The following is a 23247-nucleotide window of genomic DNA, read 5'->3' as shown; positions in this document are numbered from 1 at the left end:
TTAGATGTCAGGGGTAAATTCCTTCTCTGGAGGGCAGTGAGGCGCTGGCACAGGCTCCCAGAGAAGCTGTGGTGTCCCATCCCTGGAGGCGCTCAAGGCCAGGTTGGATGGGGCCGTGGGCAGCCTGAGCTGGTGGGGGGCAGCCCTGCCCACGGCAGGGGTTGGGGCTGGGTGGGTTTGAGCTCTCTTCCAACCCAAACCCTTTTCAGATTTTATGCCCATTTCTCTGGAAAAAGTGCATGTAAATGTAAAATTTCCTAGTAAATAGACTGAAAATGTCTGGTACTTTGAAACATACTGTTTACAAATGAGTTAATTTGGATCCTAATGCACTGAAGAATTACAAGGGATGCTGTGGTCATGTGCTCCAAAACACACTAATAACTGTTGCACATGTAGCAATAATAATAATTAGTACTTAGAGCACTAAAAATTAGTACTGGGATACAAGGGGCAAATAGTATTCTCTCTGTGCTGTTTAGCACCCAAATCCCCTTCTGAACCACGCAGGGAGAGAACAAACCCAAAGCTTGCAGACATAGAAACCATTACAGGTAAATATTTTAGAGCATGAGAAGCATTATGTATAGCCTTACAGAAAAATACAAATAGCGTGTATGGAGAGGAAACACAGGCACAGGCACAGGCAAACAGGGGCAGGAGCGAGGTAAGATGGCGAGGCCACGACTACAACTCCCAGGGTGCCGTGCACTGTCCTCATGGTAACGGCGGCGCCCAACGGCCAGTAATGGCGGCGGCAGAGCCCGGGAGGTCTGGTGGCGGGGCCGGGCGGTGAGGTGTGGAGGCGGCTCTCGGGGCGTGGGGCCGACTGCTAGGCTGCCGGGGCTTCTCGTTCTGCCTTGGGCTGGCAGCTGGAGCCTGCGCCGGGCATGGAGGTGGGGGGGCTGCTGGGGTGCTTGGAGGAGCCTGGGGGCAGAACAGAAGTTCTCCCGGTGCTCATGCGTTTCATCTCTCCACTCAGTTACTGTTTTTTCCTTCCTATAGCAAGAACCTGCATTTCCCTGTTACTTGTCCTTAACCTCCTGTCTTTCCTCCTCTTGGCTTCTCCTTTCCCATTTCATTTAATTCTCAGTTTCAGCTTTTGAAAACACGTTTAGCCCACGCTTCTCATCAACACAAAGCAGCAGTTCTAAGTTTAATTGAGGCTTATTTGATTTAAACACAGTTTGGCCAGAAAGTGTTGACAGTACTAAATGAAATTTGAACAGCAGTACAGATCTGTGTACCAAGCTGGCCTTTGCCTCATCCTCATGTTACAATACAAGTTCCCATCTCCTAGGTGTGATTACAGTGGCTTACATTCAACCCTGGGCACTCATCCGTCTTCCATAATGAAAAGTAATTGGTATGAGGGAATGAAGAGTAAGGAAACTTCTGAGTTGATCTACAGCGTTTTGTGCAGTCCTAAACTGCACTTCTTGGTGGGGAGGGGGAGTTAAAGTGATTCCCCTCTTCCCTTTAAGAAATGTAATTTAAAATAAAATTTCACCACAAAGCAGAAATGGCAACGAAGTAGGAAGAATATCTGATAAATATTCCACCCTGCCCCCCCCCCCCCCCCCCTTTTAGCTTAGTCTACTTCTTAGATTTTACTCAAACTCAAATATTATTTTAATACTCCTTTAATTTCTTTTACATACTTGCTACTCCCAAATATACAATTTATATTAAATAGTCCCCCCAAATATACAATTTATTCTACTAGTGGTTAGAATTCTGCATCTGTAAAACTATGGGCTGAGTCACCTTCAGGTCATATTAAGAAAAAGAGAAAGACTGAGCCATAGCCTAAGAAATACTTTCTACCGAAACTACACTGTTTAAATAACATTTCCAGGAGCGTGAGCTATTGAAATTAATCTGTCTACTTTCCAGTAGGCTCAGTAAACAAAAATATTTAGGTATAACGTATTTACAAAGAAATATCAAATGTCATGATTTTGTATTTTATGCTAGATATATTCTATTTTAAAAATTAAACAATTAGGAGAATTCATTTTGTTTGAAAATGAGGCTATTGAAAAAAGATGACTTTAAATAAATCCAGTCAAACAAAGTAAGATCGCCACATCAGAGAACCACATCTCTGACAACAACGGTGCATTACAGGTGATATTTTCAGATTTCTAAGTGCTATGAAAGGTAGAGCAGTGTCTTACAGCATCTTCAAAAGGAAGCAAATGTATTATGTATGGTTAGGCTGTGAAACAATTGCCCTTGTTAAAAAAAGAGTAATTTTTTTCCTAACATTTCTTCTGAAGTTGCGCAGAGGTACTTTTATGATGTTGTGAGGTTTTATTTCGCAAGCTTTTTGTTTTGTTTCTATTTGAAAATAAGTAAAATAAACAATGTCCCAAAAGTTTAAGAAGATTTTTATTTCGGTGTCAAAATCAGAGACTGTGTTGTACAGCTTTAGGTGCTGTTACATCCTCTGCCTATCATTTTAACATGTCAGTTAAGATAACTTCATTTTGTGATCTAATTTGTGATCTAAGTATTGAAAAATATGACTAAATGATACTTCTATGACGTGAATGGAAAGCTAAAAATAAGGAGAGAATAGAATTAGCAATAACCATCTTAAGTTTAGAGATTTAATTATTATTTAATATTGCAAAGCACTTTTTATACATTGAGCATAAACACAATTGCACTTATTTTAAAAATATACTTTTGGATAAAATGAGTATGTTACTGGAAACAAATGGTGGTATCTTTACATTTAAGAAGTAGTATCTTGTAAATAATCTTCAGAAATCCCAGTATTACAATAAATTCTGAGTTAAACAGTTATATTTCATATTGCAGTTATTTCTATAAATAAAGTTACTGCTTACTGCAGAACACACAGTTATTTAAATGGATTAGTATTCCTTAGCATTGCTTAATATAGTTGCAGACTGTTTAATACTATTTACGTTAATTGTACATGGCTCACTAATGTTCTAGTTCCTGATTGGTCATGGAGGTCAATTTTTAAGTCTTCTACCACAGCAGTGATTAATTCAAATGAATGTTTACTTCATATTTTAGTGCAGGAGGATAGGAAGTCCTAGCAAGTATGTGACAAAAATGATTCCCCAAAGCACAGAAGTATTAGAAGCAGCAGCTGAAGCAGAGGTAATGATTGTAGACAATGCAGTGGAGAATGCAGAAGTAAAAATCATCACACTGACTATTCTGAGGGCTTTGCCAGTGACTTGCTCTGATACAGCTAGAAGCAGCCGTTGTGTAGAACTATCCGGAACTGAAGAGAAGACAATGCTGAAAAATGAAAAAAAGACAAAGAAGAAAAAAGAACAGCAGTTATTTTCCCAAAACAATAAAGGTAATTTGTTTTCTGGTAGTATTCAAGTGAGACTGTCTTGAGAAATGCAGCTGTTCCCTTTCTGTGATGTTTTTTCGGTAATGAAAAGGGCAGGGGAAACACTTTTTCACTGAAGAATAATAAATCAAGTTTTGAACACTGGGAAGAGGAGAAAGAAAAGTAGAGACCCATTATTATATTTTTCCATAATATTCATTGATCTAAGAGGCAGGCTAATCACCTGAGATGTGGGAACACCTTTGCAGTCTTTATTCCTTGGTGTTGAGTGGCTTTCTTGCAAATATTGTGATTTGTCTGGTTTTGACTATGCATAAGCTGATGAGTCTGAAAGGAACCTTTCCTAAGGAAAGTTAATAAAAGCTGTATGTCTGCACAAACATGTCAACTCTTACACAAAAACCTATGTTTCAGCTCGCTTAGTCATAGTATATTGTATAAAATTTATGCTTCAGTGCAGTGACCGTATAGCACAAATACAGTTCCTCCTTGTAAATGTTAACAATGAAGTATCTCTCCTGCTTATTTTTGTATCTAGACCTATGCTTCCATAAATCCAACCAGGTGCTGCAAGGGAGAGCCTTTTCCACAGCAGAAGCCACTCTCCCGCTTGCCTCTATCTTCCTAAGTAACACTCTTGCTGTAGCTTTCCACTATTCTAGCTTTGGTCATGGAAGATGTGAGGCTGAGGCCATGGCTTTGCTGCCTGAAGCAGTGTCCTGATTTACCTTGTCCTGACATGGCTTTGTTGTTGCCTCCTTTCTGCTATAGGGTGTTGTAATTAGGGCATGCTCCTGTAAATAGTTTCTATGTAAAATGCTCATTGAATTCAACTGAAATTCTTAAAAAGATGTCGTTTTTCTTTATTCTTTTTTGGGTTAAGGACTTTGTGTATTTTGTACTTTAAATGTATGACTTGAAATTGACCTGAAATTGACCTGAAATGACTTGAAAGCTAGAGTGAGATTGAATATGTGCCTGAAAGGGAAGAGCGCACGCTGATTTAGTCTTGACTATTTTCAAATTCTGGTTACATTTCAGGAAAGGAAAATTAGAATAATTCACCCAGAATGTTGGCCATACAGGAAGGCAAAATGACAGTGATACACTTGGAATGCCAGCCAATAAAATAAATATATTTTTAATTATTGCTTTGAAACAATGTACACAACTGCATAACTGTTTTTTGCTTACAAGTGTATGAGGGTTGAAAACTTAGTTCAGAGCTGCCTCAGAAATTACAGAAAGCTGGTTAGAAGTCATAACTGCATAGAAATTTAACCATGTGAAATTTTGATCACCTTGGGTTTTGAGTTCTTGCAGACCTGTAAGTTAGTGTTATTTTTCTTCTATCATGCCCCTATTCAAGGTGTAGGTCCTCTTGTTGAAGCCTGTAGAAATCCTTCCAGGTGGGATGAATTGGCTTCAGCAGCCCCCAAATCACAAATACGTTAGTGAACTAAATATATACTAAGAGGAAAAATCTGTTTCCACTGATACTGGAATACCGTATACTTTGTGAGTGTACTCTACTGAGTTATTCACAAAATGTTTCTGGTGTTTGCCCCAGAAGACAAACATGTACTTTGTTATCCTTATTAAAGGAAGGTGTGCATGATGGCTATTTCAAATGAAAATAGCTTCAGAGAGTGAAAGGAGGCAACCTTGCCCTATTATAGACCTACATAGCTACCTATGTAGCTATGGCCCACATAAATCCATTACAAATTTTTGTATCTGTGTGCGTATGTATTTATCTGTGAAATATTTGAACATTGGTGTCTTATTATAGATTTGAGCCTTTGGTCAAACACAGTGCATTTAAGTACCCTGGATGAGCAATGCAGGAGCTTGTGTGAGCAGCGGAGACCTAACAGTGATTTTGCTGGCTCAGTTGATTGGTATATATCAATGTCAGTTTACTTTGATCTGAATGCAGGGGGAAAGAAATTGCCAGCTAAGAAGATACCACATCAGAATTCTTCATTTTTAAGCCTGCAGGATAATATGATTTTCCAGAAAAAAAATAAAGTGGCTCAGCGAATATTATCAGCAAGACTTCATAAAATTAAAGAGCTGAAGAATGAAATATTTGATTTGCAACACAAGTTAGAAGCATCAACCTTAGAAAACCAGGTTTTGAAACGGCTTCAGTATCGGCACTCAAAAGCGATAGGTGGATATGAAAATTCAGAAAGTGTCTTGCCTGATCTTTTAACAAGGCATTATAGTGAGGTGAGTACTTTGAGGAAACACCTGAGGATATCTCAGGAAGAAGAAAGACGTGCATCCAGAAAGCTTAGGAAAGTTGAAGCAGCGATGCTAAAAGCTAAAGATGATTTGCAAGCCTTGTATAAGCTTTCAGAAGACAAGACTCTTGCTGAGAGAGAGGAACTTTATCACAGATTATCAGTCCTTACAGAAAAAATGGATGTGAATAATAAGAGAATACAGGTAATATGTGCATATCATTTTATTTGTGAAAGAATAATAGGAAAGATTTCTGTGCAAGAGTAGTGGACATTTTTTTTTTTTAGCTGCTTCTTTTTAAACTGATGATAATGATACAATCCTATAGCATTAAGTGTTCTTTTTAATCCAGACTTTAAGGTATAAAAAATGGAAGTAGTACTCCTTCCAGTGTTTTAAAATCTGTCAGTAATGACTGAGTGAATTAAATCCAGCAGTAAAGATTTCTAAGAATTAAAGTCCTGTTTTAACCCTATTGGGTCAAAAGCACAGCACACAGATGGAGGGCAATCTTCAGTAGAACATCTGCTCTACTCTGCTAGCAGCATGGAGTTACCCAGCCTTTCTTGGGCACTCCAGCTGCAGCTGAGTGGAACTTCCTGAGCCCTGATTTGCCCTGGTAAAACACAGGGCTAGTAATATGTGGAGAGCACCTGGCTGCTGCTGATCTGCTTCTTTGTACAAGAGAAGCTGGCTCAGTTGGGTCAAGTACTCTTCCTTTCACTTGGTGCTGCTGGGCAGCGTGGGTGTAGCTACCTGTTCGCTAATTACTGTTACCTGCTGCAGTCAGCTTTCAGAGTTGGCTCTATGGCTGAATTATTATGCAAGTGTAGTGAAAGTCTGGTGGGAGCTTAAAAGGAGATAATTCACATTATCTTTTTTTTTTATCTTTTATGTAAAGCTTTACTCTTACTGAACCTACAGGCTTTATTACAAAACTAGAAGAGTGAAATTTCCATTGTCCTCCAGGAATTAATTTCTATTTTCTATGGGGTACATTATTCACATAATTAAATAAAGAGTCAGGTAATCTTAAAGGCATTTCACCATTTGAAGAGCTAGGTCTGAAGTATTGTATTACCTGCAAGAAAATGAAAATGTAAACAGCTGAATTCAGACTCTTGAAACTTTCTATTTACGGAAGTCACAGTGAGAAGCTATAAAAAGCTTGCAGGATTGGGTTCTCACCCTACAATTTTAGTAACTATAACTTCAGTGCATGGCACTGGGTTCTGATGATAAAGTACTTGGTAGAGTACCTACTCTTCATTTACACTAAGCCTCTTTATGCTGCCATAGTAAATCGATCTCGGTGTGAACTGAAATGTTTTAGAAAGTCTCGAGGATGATTGTTTTCATTAATTTTATCAGAATGGTAACGTACAGGCTTATTTTTCATGTTTGAATGCCAGACACTATTTTTTGATCAGTAGAATTGGGTTTTAAACTTGTTTTTGCTCATTTCTAAAGTAATTTTTGAGGTACTCAATAATTTCATGTTTACAATAAATAGAAGCTTACTTTTCATTATATTAGCCTGCTTATTTTTTAGATCTGGTAAGAATGGAAACCTTTTTAACAGTCATGCTAAGTACATCCATATTGTAAAACATGTAATTTTTTTAAGAGCCTAGAAAAGCAGCTGAAGTTGAACAATAGCACCTTTAGTCGCCAGCTGGCAAATGAGAATAAAAAAGCTGTTGAAGCTGGGATAATTACAAAGAACTTGCAAATGGAAATTAACTCTCTTCACCAAAAAATAAAGGTACTCAAGATTCTGAACGGGTTTCTGCTCCTACAGGAAGATTCAAGTCTTTAATTTTATCTATTCATTTGTTTCTTTTACTGTTTACTAATAGAATTTTTATTCATACTTGAGTCTGTAGTCTAACGAAGAAAAGTCAAAATATAAAATTATGAAACTGTTGTAGGGTCTGTTTGTCAAAAGTTAAAAGGACTTCAGTAACTAATTGGAACAGATTAATGTATCATAATTTGAACAAATAATCCCCACCAACCTGTTACTGTTTTGATAGATTTAGCTCAATATATCCATCTAATAACTTTGTATGAGCTCCTTTACAGAAACACTTTCAAATCAAAATGAGCCAAAAATTACAATCAGAAAAGTAACAAAAAAGACTTATGAAAGTGATTCAAGAATTTGTTTCAAATTCCAGCTTGTTTTTTACACAAATATTTTTGGGAGATCTGTGTCAAGTTCATAATAATAACACTAAACATACAGAAGAGCATAAAAGTGACACTAAATAGAGAGAAAAAACATGATGTCATGTGAGTAGTGCTTAAGAAAAACATACCCATCAAGACAACATGGAAATCTTTGTGGCCATTTTAATCTAAACTGTGTTTGTAGCACAGTTAAAATATACTTTTTATTTCTGTACTGTGACTGATGCATCTGTTGATTCTGCAAGGCAGCTTTCTCCTAAATGGAGTCAGATGCCTGATTGTTCTTCTTGGCTACGTATCAGGTGCAGAATCGGTCCTCTGGACACTTGGCAGCAGCTGGGTTTCCCAGGTGCAAAGGCTAGTGAAGTGCTGGGAAAGGAAGAAAGTTTAATGCCGTGCCTAGGGCCTGTGTCGATGCCTCAATCAACACTTGCTAATTCCCTCCCAGAGTCTGTTCCCCTACATGTGCAAATCTGGGAGATGGAAATAGTTACAGTCCCAGGAACACTAATGTAAAGCTGTTCCAGAATGCAAATTATTTTAAAGTACAGTTCCCGCCTTAAGACTTCTCTAAATATTTCTTCATGTGTTTTTTGCAGGCAGTTTTCTGTGTGTTTCCTTAATGCTGTGTTTAGATTCACAAAACCTTATATTGTTTTACCACAAAGAAGAGACATGCTTATTAATGTGCCAGAACAGTTTATTCTTACACATTTACAGTTCTGGACACCTGGCTTATTCAGACCATTCAAGGTGTACAGACGTAATTCTCTTTCAGATCAACCTCTACATCCAAATTAAATGCAACTCCTTTTCAGGCCAGGAATTGATTACTGAGAATGTTACTGAAATTTAAGTATGAAAACAGGACTCTTACAAAAGTAATGTTGAAAGCGTTCCTCAGAAGCTTATGTCATGTTACAGAAGGCCTCATTTTCTGAACCTTTTTATAAAGGTGTAAAAATGTGCTTTTAGCCTTTAAAAGGAAGAATTTTGGTTTGGCTCATGAAAGAAAATGGCTGTCTAAGTGGATGACGAAGTCACCAAATGGTCTGGAACAAAGGAAAATTGCTGGCAGTTTTCTCCCAGCATAAGAAAATTAAATCCGTAAAGACTAACTCTTAGTGCACACAAAGTATTTAATAGCACTTATTTCTTCTTAGGAAAAGGATCGTCAACTTTACATAAAGAATATCTATGCAAATCGCTTGCTTAGAATCCCAAAGGACAAAGGTGATTCAGTACCTCATGACAAAAGTAAGGGTATATTTGTTTTCCCTTGTTATCGCATTACGGGAATCTTATATTGTTTTGTAATTGGGACTTATATTCTGAAGTAAAAGCAGATACAGTACTATTATATGAGCAAAAAATATCCTGGCACATATGCTTTAGACAGAAGTGGTTCTTTTATGCTTGTGTGTTCTATGACTATAAATGTATGGTCTGTGGTTAATACTTAACCCATTTTTCATTGTGAATAGCCGTTAGCGTACATGCAGGTTTAGCATTATATAGACACTGAAATAGTGTTGCTATTGTGTCTATTTGCATCCAGAGCTGCTTGCCTATTTTATTTTATTTTTATTAAGAGCATGAAGCAGTCACTCCACTTTTGCAGACTAATTTTTGTTTAGGCCTGTTTGCTTTGATTTGGCCATGACAAGTGGTCATCCCACAGCTACAATTCCAACCTCACATCTCACTGAATCAAAGCACCTCACAAACAAACTTCATGTAGCAAGCTCCTAGAGTTAGTACAGATTTCAAAGTGCTTTTAGATCAGTCAAAATAATGAATTTAGCTGGGTCTTTACATGCTGCTTTCTCATTTTTTTAAAATTCTTAAAGCCCGTAGCTTCTAAGAAGCAGAGAGGCTTCAGAGCCTACTATTGAAACTTCTCCAACTTGCATTTTGTTGGGCTGCAAAGAAGGGAGTTGTTTTCAGGTACAAGGTTTAGAAAGTTTAAAGGCTATTCTGATGATCATACTGTCAGCTTACCTGAGAGAGAAGAGTATTTATCCACAGTAGTCTTTTGGTTTTATTCAGTGTAAGTAAATTTAAACGAGTATCCAGACCTTGTAAGAAACCAATTATTGGATATCCTCTCAATTATTTCCATCAGCAAAATTTATAAAATACTATAGTAGAAAGACAGAGTAAAATAACAGAAAGTTAATTCTATCAACAGGAAGAAATAACTCTTCAGTAAACTATTTCTTTCTTATGGATATTCACAGGTATTAGAGAGACATTTATCATAGGCACTTTTGTCTATCAACCATTCCAAGAGCAGTTATCTTGCGTGGGATTCAGTTGCCTAATTATAGGCATCATCTGGTGGCATTTGAAATGTTCTAGCACGTTTGCCTGGCCCTGCAGTTGTTGCTCCAGAAGGACATGGGTGTCCCATCAGTCCTGGGTAATGTTGGCCAGCCTTATGCAGATTCCTTGAATGCTACAGGCTATCTCACATAGCATTAAGCATCTATGTTTGCTGACCCCTTGACCTGAGGGAGCAACTGCTAAAAACAATTATAATTCATACAAGCTCAGAACTGCTTAGTTGCTCACATGCACGCTATCAAGGACAAAAATGTTGAAGCAGGTAGTTTTCTTAAAGCATTTATAAATTGCTAATAGTTGATGTATGCTTTGGATGTAGTATCTAGAACTTAGAATAAATGTGTTTTATAGAGAAACTCAGTGTGGGAGAAGTACATGAAATATATTAAAGTAACATTTGCCTGCTACTCAAGGTCATAAACATTGTACCACTATTCTGTAGGAGAGCTTTCTACACAGCAACCTTATACTTATACTCTTTAGTTTTGGATAATGATTTGAACGCTGAATTTCCTCACTTAAGCAGTTTTTAAAATACTGCTCAAATATTCCTGCTTCTAAATTTAAGGAGGAAGTGGAACTTTCTTCATATGGGAACAGAAGAGCACTTAAAACTTACTTGGTAGCAAACATAACTTGTGGAAATATTACACATACCCACAGAATTCTTAGAAACATGGTATCAATATGAAGTCTTATTGCAGTCAGCTGCTTTTTTTCTTTCTTTTCCTCCTTACATTGCCTTTGCAAATCCATTACTTTGCATTAGTGATAACTGAAATACAGAGATAAAGTTGGTAATTAAAATTTTAAGATGTAGAAAGAAATTGCTACTTCTTATTCCAAGTCAGACAAATTTTTTTTTTTTTTTTTTTTTTAATGAAGCACTGAATTCTAACTTTTGTTGTATTACATCACCACCTGTGGGGTTTTTTTTTTAGCTTTACTGACGTGGACTTGTACAATATTGTTATTTAAATTATAAGTAGTAATCAGTGATTTAATATTAAGTTCTTATTTTCTTTAAGCAAGATAAGGAAGCTTAGCTTAAGCGAGACCTGCTATTTGTAATGTGAATAGATTCCCGGCAACATTGTCTGATCTTTTGGTATTTTTGCCCAATAAGGAGTTCATTCTCTGCCAGTTAATGGAAACAGATGATTTAAAAACCTACAACTGGAATTACTGAAATTGTTTTTCCTTTTCACTGTTGGCTTGAATTTTCCTATAATAAATGTGGAAAGAGCTACTTCTTCAAGTAGTTATTTTCCTTTGTGTGTTTGTAATAATTTTTACCCAGCAGGAAAGAAAACAATGTGGGTGTGCTTTTTTTTTTTTAACACTCTTGATAAACAACTGAAGGTAGGTTTAGGGTATCAGAAAACTCCATATACATAAATAAAATTGATTTATTGAGTGAATCTGTTAATATTAGCTGTCCACGAGAGCAAACTTTGTTCAGTTGTTGGAAGGTCACAGCAGTTCATCTAGAGGTACAGCTCCCCCTAGTTCTGAATCTGAGGAATGTTCCATTGATTTTTTGTTAAAAAAAGCTTTAAGTAACTACTCTGGTTCAAAAGAGAAAACTATTTCCCTCCACATCATAAGTGCCATTTCTGAGGTAATTTCAAATTAGTTATCAACATCTTTATTACCACCGAATGGCAAACAGTTGAAGATGACCCTTTTCATGGATAGTCTTCCTCTGATTTCCGATATCAAAGCTAGGAATAAGGTTGAATGGTGATGTAGGTAAGATTACAGTTTTGCTTCTGTACTCATGTCAAAGCTATTCCAAATATAGAATAAAAGAACAATATACAGGCCTTGCCCTTGTCATCTCAACCTATTCAGGTACTTCTTTGAATGGAACATTCAATCACTCCCTTGGAACGTCCTTTCAAACAGCAGCGATATTTCAAATAGCGTGAACTTTTTCTCCTGAAGAGTCTGGCTCTGCCAAGCCTTATATAAATGCTTAACTTTGAGCAAGTCAGAAGGCATAAAAACAAGCATCTTTACTGTATTCTGTAGGATCTGAATTTAGGAACTTGAAAATTGAAGTCCCCCTCCCAGACCTCTTAAAGTTTACATTAAAATGTTACCACACAAACTGACCCAACACGGGCTCTAGGGTATTGACACATTTCTCTGACTTCACATGTCCTATCTGAACAGGATGTCTTTGTAGACTTAACTGAAACTTAAGTATATGTACAGCACACTAATGTACTGATGAAGACGCTCAGGCCTCTGGGTAGCTAAACTCAGAACCTCTAATAAAAAAATCCAGTAATGCTTTGATAATGAGATTTTTATTATATCTTTGGAAAGTCACAACACATTGGTGCCTCAAACTCAGCTAACAGTGCATTAGCTGTGTTAGTTACTCCTCTATTTTCATTGTTACCTGAAACACTCTTTAATTGCAATAAAGACAAAGATATATACGTATTCAGAATGTGGGACGCATTTTGGGACTTTGATTTACTGACATACACTTAAACTGCAAACTTCTCTTTAAAAGAAGGCTTTAAACAGCAAAACTCAAGTCTTAGGATGTTTGGGTCCCAATTTCAGCTTTTCCAGACCATACTGTTAAGAAAGAATTCCTTTGTTAAAAGGAATGTAAACACGCAGCAACAGCAAAAAATCCTAAATCACATACCATTGTTTTGGTCATCAAATATATCTTTTGCTAATACCAACAATGTAATTCCAGGAACAACTGTACTACTAATGACTATCCTTTTGCAACAGGTCTCAGTAGAAAAGCATCAGTGCAAGTAGACAAACAGCATTTCAGATCACTGCTGCTGTCTCAGTACCAAACCCAGGAAACAGAAGAAAGCCCAGTTCTGTTATATGAGGTATGAAAGATTGGGATCCAACCCCTTTGCTAAAACTATCACTTAAGTTGTATGTTTTGTCTCAGCTTCAGTAATATACTTGATTAGCCTGAACAGTCATCTTAACTTCCTGTGCGTTTTGTGTAACTATCATTATTATATAACAGAAAATATGTAGGACAAAAGTTGTAATACGAGGAACTCAATAGAAAATATTTATCTTTTCATAAGTATTGCACTGATTATCTTCAAAAAGTAACTGAACTAGTATTTCCCCAGTATTTTTACCTTTAATTGTCAATTATAGGAGAAAAAGCCCTCAGAAGAGAAGAATCAAAAACCTAAAGCAAGTGAAGTATACATTGATGCCCAATGTGAAACAGAAAAGCAATCAACCAAGAAAATGCCAAAGCCAGAAACTTTTAGTAGAACACGTAGAGGTATATTTTAATATTTTTTTCTAAGAAATGAATCTGATCTTTTCAGAAGTTGAATGAACTGATGATAATGGTAATTTACATGGCTCTGATAGCCGTGAGCTGGCATATGAGTGACAGGAATTAGTCCTACAAACCAGTAAACTACGAGTCACTGAAAGCCAGTTGCTGGGGATGGTACAGACAGCAAATCTGCTCCACAGTGTAAGGCATCTTCATACTGCTGGACTTCTAAAAACAGGTCCTGGTTATGTTGGTCAAAATTAATTGCTTGATCTGTAAAAATATCCTTTAGTTAATGGTTGCTTTGTTAAATCCATACTGATCAAATACTGATCCCAAACTGCTGGTTGTGAATCTGCATCATAGCGGATGTCAACAGATTTTTCTGGCTTGGGATATAGATGCTAAGAAAGGAAAAGGAGTTCTTCAAGGGCTGAGAATAGCTCCTCATTACGATGATCACTGTAAATAGATTTTATGCAAATCTTAACCATTTATGTGAGCTCACAATCAAGGCTATATGCAAGGAACTAATCTATAAACAACTTAATTTTGAAGAGCTTTTATATAACAGGCGACAGAGCTAGCCAATGCATCTATTCTTTTAGCTGAATATTTTAGAAAAAAAACCCTCATCTTCTTTAAATTGAGGCATATAGATAAAAGTGAGATCTGAATGCAGTCACGCTAAGTACTTCACAAATGGTAGGAGACATTATGTGAGCTGAAGTTCACACATTTGCAAAGGTGAGATAGGTTGTTACAGTCACTTACTGGATCAGTAGCAGGGCTGGTAATATGAAATGTTTTAACTCCTGCAGTTTGAACTCTATCTTTTCAGCTTGAAACCTTTCCAGAGCCCACCTGTGAACCAATTCAGTCCTATGCTGGAAAACCGCAGTATATTCTGCTCCACACAACAAGCATGTTGTCAGTTAAAGGAAAGAAAATCATACCTATATTTAAGTTCCATGTAATAGCAATACAATGACAATTGGAGTTTAGATCTCATGTGGTTTCCCTGATACTTCATGTGTAACTTTTCTAGCACTATATTTAGCCTGTGAAATATTTAATACAGATTATACTTGCATGCTAATTCATTTAAGCAAGTATGTCAATGACATAATGATCTTAATAAAACCTTGCCCCATCCTGTTATTAGTAAATAGCACTGCCCTAACCTTCAAGACTGAAAAACCGTCAATAACAACTTAAGAAATAATGCAGTAAAATTTGCTCTCATTAAAGCTTCACGACTGTTTGTGATTGTATATGATTTAAGAACATTTCTAAAACACACAATATTCATTTTAGAATATTTAAAGGAAGACAAACCTTTGCTGACAGAACACAGTTGTCTGGAATTTATAAAACAAGAAGAAAGAAAGAGAGACTTGCTTAAACAGGAGCCAAAGAAAGCTGAAGAAACTCCTCTAAATGACAGTGTGAAAGAGAACAATCAAGAGGAAGATGCAGTGGAAGAGAAAGAAAAAAAGTCAGAAGAACAACTAAGTAAAAGTGGGAAGGCAGGGAGTAATTTTTTAACTCTGAGAAACAAAACCCCCTCTAAGCTGAAAAAACAATATGTATTCTCAGAAACCACTGAAAATTTGCATCATGGGCTTCCTACATCAGGTACAAAATCCACAAAATGCAGTCTTTGCAACCACAGACGTGCAGGTCAGGACCACTGCAAAGCAGCGGAATCAAAAGTAAGAAAATTGTTTGGGCTGTATGAACCATCTTTTAGTAAAGTTATCAACACGAGGCAGAAAGACAGTTCAACTGAAGCAGAAGGCTGCGCTCATATGATATTCAGTGAAAGGAAAAAGAGTCTTATGAAAGAACTCTTTGGACAAGGTGGTGTTTGCAAAGACAACCATTCGTGTTCTGACATGAGAGGAATGGAGAGAAAGCTGTGAAGGGATGCATGATTACACAAGCGCAATTTTAACAACCCTACACTAATTTATAAAATAAAGTGTCTATCATCAATGAAGTCATTACGAATAACCTTACAAGAATACACAAAATTTAAGTATACCAACTTATCTTTCCATTTTAATTACACAGTTTAAAACATTTTTAAAACAATGTTTCTAGCTTCATAAAATGTATATTAAATCTTACAAGTCTTGAGAATTTCTGTCAATGACTTTCAAAATGACAGGCAAATCAGTTGTCACCGCAGAACATTCTTTTATTTTTGGTGCGTGTGTATGCATCTTAGAAAGTAGGGTGCCTCAAAAATTTTGTCATTTTACCTGTTACAGGGAAGTGTCCAAGTTAGTCCTTTTTGGCTAATTTCCAGTTTTTTTGCACGCTTGCTGCAGTTTGAATCTTAAGTTGTTTGTTAACTAGCTGCAGTGAGCAGTCTGCTTTCATAAGGTTCATTACTGAATTATTACTTAAAATGCACTAAAAGAAAATAATTTTCTTTTCACTCCTGACATAGCTTGCAGAATTCACACAATAATTTGCTATTACATTGTTTTCATTAGCATTATAAAGCTCTAAAGCTTCATTCTTTTCCGCTGTTAGAGCTTACTAAAGCAGTTTGCCTGGTAACTTCCACAGCTGACATCCAGAGATAAATGTGCAAGACTAAAGCATTGTTTTGGAGAAGTCAGGCATATCTAGTTCTCAAAAAGCCTTTAAAAATCTTGCGTTTAAGGTTATGTAAGTGAGGGCAGGAAGATTATGTCTTGTTCCTCATAGAAATTCATGAAAGGTTGCCAAAATGTAAGCTAGGAAAAAGGTATGTGTATTCTTTTACTAAATTTTAAAAAGCAGTAGCAAAAAAAACCCCCAACACCTGTACTATGAAAACTTTTAAAGGTGATCTTTTGATTCAAACCTACTTCTAAGTATACTTACCTTCAAATTTTTGAAGTTCTTACATAGTACTTGAGCTGTGCAGTGGACAGATTTTCAAGAATGATTTAATGCAGTCAAAAGAGTACTTTTCCTCTATGTACTATTAATACTTCTGCAATGCCTTTCCTGCTGTCTCCAAAGTTCAGAGCAAACAAGCAGACATAATCCAGCACTACTGGTTGTAGTGAATCACCAAAAGCCTCTCTGCCCCTACTCACTTAGATGTCTGACTAGAGCTGCCAACAAACCGTGTATTTCATTATCTCATGCTAACTGTGGATAAATAGCAAACGCTGCTGTCAATATTTTAAATGATACTGCTTTGCTTGACTTCACTATGTTAAACTCTGTAACAAGTGGAAATATAATTACTTACATCTTTATAGTCAGAAATACATCAACTTCATAGTTAAAAAACCAACTCTCCTGAATACTTAAAGTCTGTAGACTCCAACAGTATCAAGAACACAGGTGGGTTTTATTTTGTTTAGGAAAACTGTAATCAACATTAAAAAATGTGGATTAGAAAACCTGAAGTGGGCTGAAAAACTTTATTTCATTAATAAAAACACAATTACACATAACAGATTCAATCTTGACTTTTTTTCTTGTTGATATTTTATGCCTTCACTTTACTGTTGGCTAAATGCAATTCCTAATATAAAAACAAATTAGTTTTTAAATAACATTTAAGAAAAAAACATTTAATGGATATATACATACACACAGACATGCAGAAAATATGATAGATATATATAATGACTTTTGGAATTAATTCTAAATGCAGTGCTAATTATATGGATGCACGCTAGTCCCCTCCTGCAGCAAGGCAAAGAACCTGAAACAACACAACACTGTATGGAGCGGGACCTAAGCCAGAATCCCCAAAGCCCAAAAGAAGAGGGAAGAGTGTCCACAGAGAGCTTTGTTCAAGCTTATGTCCAAGGAGGTATTACAGAACTTTTTAAAGTTGGCTTTGTCTTCTGGGACAGCGACAGTAGGGTTGCAGATAGCAAAGAAGTTAACGCAGCTTTTTTGTTGTATAGCTGTGGTACTAGGAGGAATTACTATCATTAATGTATGCTGAAGCCCTAGGGATGTAGTTCTCTGCAGAAACAGAGCTGTCTTCTATTTTCCTAACATGGAGCTTGGGAGGTTGGTTGGACCTTTTTTCCCCAAACATGGAAGGAAATACTCTCAGCAGTATTTGCTCCATTTGGGAAGTACAAAATATGTCAAGGAAAGAAAGGTCAGTTAGTAGTAAAAGTAGGGGAAAAAAAATAAAATCAAGTGTTCAATGAATTTTAAAATTCCACAAGGAATTTAAAATTTTTTATTCCGTGAGGAATTTAAAAAAAAATGTTGAAGTGGCCAGCTGACCTGCATTTGGCAATTGAGAAATTCACTTAAGATATAAGAAGTTGATTCTGCATATATATCACTAATATTTTCTAAGAGAGTCTGAGAATACCCTAATTCTAGTGTTTAAAAAAAATAATAATAATTCTGTTTTACTCTAAACCAACCAAACTACCTATTTCGATTTAATACCACTTGTCACCAAGTGGAATCACATCTTTGGGTGAAACTGCCATATTACACAGTAAAGAAAGAGCAAAAGAGCAAAGCTCCAAAAATAATTACTAATGCCAGTGCATGTCCAACTTAACAGTTATAAAAATAGAACACTTTAAGACCTTTGTGAATATGTTACGACAAAGCCTTAAGATTCTGCCACCAATCAGTGTTTATACTTGTCAAAATGAGTTTTTATAAATAGCAATGCTGCTCTTTGAAAACTGTTGATCACAAAACCGAAAAACAAATGAAAGAAAGTAAAACCAATACTGCCCAACATCCAACTGAAGTAACAAAAAGTATCTCCAACCTGGTCCATCATGAAAAACAAGTGTTTTTGTACCGCAGTAATGTAGTTTAGAATCCATGTACTACGGGGATTTCTTCAGCTGAAAGGGTGTAGCATGATAGCTACAACTTTATTACAAACCACAAGCCAACATGTAATTCCAACACCACCTGAAAGAGATATAAAATTTGACTGAAGTTATTGCATCAATAACCTTGACACACACCAAATTCGGAAAACAACTTGGAAGCATCAGAAATGAAAGAGTTAGGAGGTCAATGGGAACAAAATATCTTTCTGTCTAGATGCAAATGTCTCTCTTCAAGGGATGCCAGTTAACTGCATGCTGGTTTTGAGAAAACCTGAAGGCTGTCTGGGGAAAAGAGCACCAAATGAAAAGAATATGAGCCAAACTGTGGTATATACTAACCACAATTTCTAAAAATATTCACTATGTCCCTATCAAAGGGGTCTAGGTCGCAGAAATTAAAGGCAAGGTAAATAAAAGAATACTTTGGAGTCTAAAATCAGTGACTTGAGAGAGAAAAGAAATAAATTTCCTAAGAAATTTAAATCAGCATTTTTAAAGAGTATTAAATCCATACTTCTGTCCTTTCTCCTAATTCCCGCAGAGTTGAATAAAAAAATCCAAGCGAGACTTTCACTACTGACCCAGACCATTTCACTGGTGGTTTAAAGAGTCTTGTCATTCAAACTAGCAGTGTGGAAATTTGTACTGGAATGCTGGCACAGAGCATACCCTAAATGGAGTACATAACATATCTATATCACATGCTGCATAGAATCATACTATGTACTATCACTGAATACACAGCTGTTCATAGCAGGTACTGGAATGAACTACCTTTTGGTGACTGTTAAACATTTTTGTGTTCTTAACTTTATCGCCTAGAATTCAGAAGCGATCTCTTTACTTTGCTTATCAACCAAGACCAAAGAAAAAGGAGACTTGAAGGCAGACAAGGATATGAACCTTACAAAATTCCTTAAAATACTATCTAAATAACTATCTTCCAAGGACTGCTCCCTGAACCTGCACAGAAGCAGACTTGTCCAGTAAGCATGTTGGATCCAAAGCATTCTCTCACCAGCTATTAAAGATGGTAAGACAACACTGTAATTTGGAATTCACTCTAAGGCAGCTGGAACTTAAAAAGATTCACGAGCAACATTTTATCTTCACGGTAAACTTCCACACCGCATCATCCTGTCATCCTCCTTATTTATCCAATTAGCATACAGGCAGCACACATTTCACTCAGAAACTGGTATCCATAATCTGTCATATCCTTCTGATCATTAATTCATTAAACTGACCAAAAGAAAAGGTAAAGAAATGCAATGAGAAAAAGGGTGGGAACAGAATGCCAGCTGGAAGAGAGCTATAAACCAGTGAAGTTTAATAATAGAGTCAAAAACTTGTAAGTGATATAGACCCATAAGTATTTGCACATTTTTGAACTCAGTTCTATTTTCAAACTCCCCATGTTGCTATGAAGAAACATACAGAAGCAGTGTTTTTAATCCATGCGTGCTCTTTATCGTTACATTCTTAGCAACCACACAGACATGGAAAATATATTTTCTCTACCACACAGTTCTTACCTGCCACGCCTGTAGGAAAGGCTACCAAGCGCTCCAATGGTGCGAGCCATTTGCTTGGAAGAACTGTAACTGGCTCAGAATAATATTTCCAAATGAGAGAGATCATCAGGGCAGCCTAGAATGGAAGTTTTTGTTAGCTTGAATAACAACACACATCGAAGTATATTTCCACCACTGTTTTGAAGCAGTAGATCTCACATTCTAATCAAAGAAAATAGTTTCTTTGTTATTTTACACTGTTCTCAAGCAAATACAAATGATTTTTAAGCTTGGTATGACCTTAACTTTACAATAGCAATAAGTGGCTGGAAGTTACCACTTTATTTTGAGACTGGTTCAAATCTAGCATAAATAAAAGTAGTAATACAAATTGTTACATTCTGATGACTTTTTTTAGCCATAATCCTTGTCTGCTAAGAATCCAACTAGCTTTCACATTTCCCAAAATATAGTTTCAGGTTGCGCACTGTTCTTACTGGCAAAAAATTATTTGGCATCAAGCCTGAGCTACAGAGGCAATCTGGTGAGGCGCTGTATGGAAATATGTAGCAGGTCTATATGGAAATCTGCATCCACAGCAGAAGAACATTTTATGTTTTCAGAAACATAAGCAAAATATCCAGGTATGTATCAGAACTTTCCTGGGTCCAGTGCCATGTATAAATGAAAAATAAAACAAAAAGGAAGAGTGATAAAGGGCTAAGACAAACTCCTGTCTTGTCATCTCAATACCAAAATAGCTTCCATGAAATTCAAAACTCCTTTTATCCACAATGACCAGACCCTATCAGCAGCATCTCTCTACATCCAAGAAATTGTTCCAGTTCGGTATGCACTATGTCACTGGGCTGCCAAATACCCGTGCAACTAATCATCACTCAAAAAATGCAAAAGAGATTTGTTATGCCACTGAGGATTTAGTTTAGAAACTTGTATCCATCATAAAAGATTTACTTACTTGCAAGACGTAGAATACAATATTTATAACCCACTTTATTTTGGCTAATTGGGCAGTTCGTGCTTTCACTGTTAAAAGAAAAATAATATTACTCTGCATTATTTATAATAGTAAATTATACTTATAGAAAACTAGTAATTCATTAATATTAATCTTCAAATTGGGGCATTGCAGTTAAACATCATACACCTGTCCAAAAAACTCTCTTCAAAATCATTTATAGTAAAAGTAACGAAGTGCTAGGTTCTGGAGTTTCATATTAAAATACTGTGGAAAGTCACAAAACTGTGATATCCTAGACAGAGAAATGTCACATATGATGAAGAACGCTGTTCTGAAACGAGAACAGTCACTGCGGTTTCTAACTTAAGAATCTGTTTTAGATGAAGCAAAACAAATGCTTTTCCCTTTCACAAATGGGAAGAATGATGGCTTTAGCAGATGCACTTTAATTTCACTCAGGAACATGGTTAAGACTATTCACAGTCAAAACTGTTCATTCACTGAATGATTCTTGGTCAGATTCAATATTCAAAATTCTCATGGTTATTTTTCTATGGCAGTACCCCCAGTCCAATACAGAACAGCCCTGAGAAGACAGCAAGCACTTCTTCAAACATAATGGTGGCCTAAAGTTTTCTGAAGCAATACTGTTGTCTAGTTTAATTGAAATTACTCGTTAAGAATAATGCTATTGAGAACAATCCAAAACTACCAGTTGTAAAGACTGTCCTCTCTCCAAGCAAGTGCAGAAAAAATCCAAGCATTCTGCACAGAGATGGCAGACAAAGCAGGTATTCTCCCGCCTTAATAGGTTCAGTTAGTGAGTTTGGACAGAGACGAGCAAAAACTCTAGTGCCAAAGGTTTATTTGTGCTCTCTACCATGAGATGATGGTTTTTCCTAGCAGAGACAAAGCAGTAAATCTTTATCATAAAAGCCACTGCATAGGGTCAAACAGGATTGCAAAAAAAATATAGCAATGATCTCATCTAGTTACCTTCCACATTAACACTTTTCCTCTAACATCTTGTAGCACAACAGCCAAATAGCTCCAATCCAGGAATTCATCCTTTTCCAACTGAGATATGCAGTCTTACTATATTACTTCTTTTGTTAATGACAGAGAACTTAGTAAAATTATTCAAAATTGGATTCAGTAATAAGCATCACTAAGAAAGATTAAATATATCATACAGGGAATCTCAGGAAAATCCCTGCAGGAACATTTTATATCTAGTTTACTCCCTTACAAATGGATGCAGAGCCATGCACAATCTTAAGATTTAATTAAAAAAAAAAAAAAGGAGGGTGAAATAAAGAAGACAGATAAAAGAGGATAAGGAAAGTTGAAGGGGAAATGTACTTAAAACTGAAAACATTCCTGGAAAAATGGTTATTTTTCTTTTTTTTTTTTCCAGGAAATGAAAGGGAGGGCGAATAAACATTATACTCTACCATGAGTCTTAAGCTTGTCAGTCATTTTGTTAATCTTTCTTTCCAGACGGGCATATCTAGCAAACTCATCCATCATACTAATGGTTGAGAGTTCTTGCTTCATGTTCTGAATTTCAGCTCTCATTTGGGACTCCTGCTCTGCATCCTTTTGCAACAGTTTGGATATCTAAGAGGTAAAGAAATAATATCAGTAATTTATCCAGAATTCAGCTGATTTTAGCATGTATAAAGCACAATCTTCTGTTTACGCACTCAAAGGCCCCCATTGCCAAGACACCAGACCCTTTCACTAAGGCACAGGGAAACGTTAACATTGGCGAGGCATTCTAGAATTGAAAAGAGATCATATTCTCTCAACTAAGAAAAACTTTCCCTCCTTGCAATCCTCATCACATGCTGGACAGATCACAGACATCTGATACTTGCAGAAGGGGCAGGGACGTAGTTCTTTTCATCACTGCTCTATCATTTTCAACTCTCGGAGTCGCACCAAACGTCTGAACTAATTAATGTGGCAACCTTTATTTATTTGAGCCCAGTTTTGGAACTCACCAACACCACAAAGCTCAGAAACCGAGCATCACGCTTCTCTGTTACAGACTACCTAGCCTGAGTTCTTAGAAACATGGGAAGTGCTGTACTGACTTCAAGCCGCGATCCTTGCAGGGCAGCATCTTATCCCAAAAGCAGAACGATAATAGCGTTCCCCAGACAGCCCGAAGCCCTCCCCTCATCCACTGCCCGGCCCCGCGCTACTAACGGCCGCCGGGCGGGGCGGGGCGCTGACGCCACTCACGATGGAGGAGCAGGAGGGCAGGAGGATCTTGAGCGCGTTGCAGAGGAACACGGCGCTGAGCACCAGGAACCAGGCACCGGTCTCCGCCATACTTCGCGCACGCGCAGACAGGCGCGCGAAGGGGAAACGGGGACAGGTGCTGCCACGTGACGACGGCCAGCCAATCCAGAGGCATTCTCCTCGGGGCGGGGCCTCGCACCTAAGCGCGGGCGGTGGTTAGGTGTGAGGCCCCGCCCCAC

At 37.0% G+C, this 23247-nt stretch overlaps 3 protein-coding genes and 1 long non-coding RNA gene across 5 annotated transcripts in view; 1 reads left to right on the top strand and 3 right to left on the bottom strand.

Annotated features, from left to right (window-relative positions):
• LOC110403037 (SH3 domain-binding glutamic acid-rich protein-like) overlaps positions 1-789 on the bottom strand; it is a 28336-nt gene extending 27547 nt beyond the window's left edge. Inside the window, exon 1 of the mRNA XM_021405793.1 lies at positions 597-789. The gene's annotated coding sequence lies outside the window, so the exon portion shown is untranslated. The remainder of the gene's footprint in view (positions 1-596) is intronic.
• Positions 673-16888, top strand: LCA5L (LCA5L, lebercilin like). The gene is given in 9 exon segments (XM_021405804.1): positions 673-713; positions 715-745; positions 3055-3349; positions 5286-5800; positions 7224-7361; positions 8953-9046; positions 12896-13005; positions 13292-13424; positions 14742-16888. Coding segments are annotated over 9 exon segments (1965 nt in total). The 3' UTR covers positions 15350-16888.
• On the bottom strand, positions 3151-14735 carry LOC110403047. The gene is made up of 4 exons (XR_002441467.1): positions 13559-14735; positions 10793-10910; positions 9791-9930; positions 3151-3285 (listed from the first exon to the last, which is right to left on the bottom strand). It is a non-coding gene; the product is annotated as an uncharacterized LOC110403047 (long non-coding RNA).
• Positions 16837-23167, bottom strand: WRB (tryptophan rich basic protein). Of its 2 annotated transcripts, none has more exons than XM_021405749.1 (5): positions 22973-23167; positions 22213-22378; positions 20756-20823; positions 19798-19912; positions 16837-18341 (listed from the first exon to the last, which is right to left on the bottom strand). In XM_021405749.1, exons 1-5 carry the CDS (start codon positions 23096-23098, stop codon positions 18268-18270), a joined length of 549 nt encoding a protein of 182 aa, XP_021261424.1. In that variant the 5' UTR covers positions 23099-23167; the 3' UTR covers positions 16837-18267. The 2 variants fall into 2 exon arrangements, with proteins under 2 accessions (XP_021261424.1, XP_021261433.1); XM_021405758.1 differs by having other exon boundaries at positions 16841-18341; positions 23009-23166.

This window comes from Numida meleagris, chromosome 1 (genome assembly GCF_002078875.1).
Source record: "Numida meleagris isolate 19003 breed g44 Domestic line chromosome 1, NumMel1.0, whole genome shotgun sequence".
Lineage (NCBI taxonomy): Eukaryota > Metazoa > Chordata > Aves > Galliformes > Numididae > Numida > Numida meleagris.
This window is presented reverse-complemented; position numbering and strand designations above follow the sequence as displayed.

Coding starts and splice junctions, on each gene's coding strand:
- WRB (XM_021405749.1), bottom strand. CDS start 23,098: ATGGCGGAGACCGGTGCCTGGTTCCTGGTGCTCAGCGCCGTGTTCCTC. Junction 22,379..22,972: donor CCCCGCCCCGCCCGGCGGCC/GTTAGTAGCGCG, acceptor TTTACCTCTTAG/ATATCCAAACTGTTGCAAAA. Junction 18,342..19,797: donor CTTTCCTACAGGCGTGGCAG/GTAAGAACTGTG, acceptor TATCTCTTTCAG/GTGGTGTTGGAATTACATGT.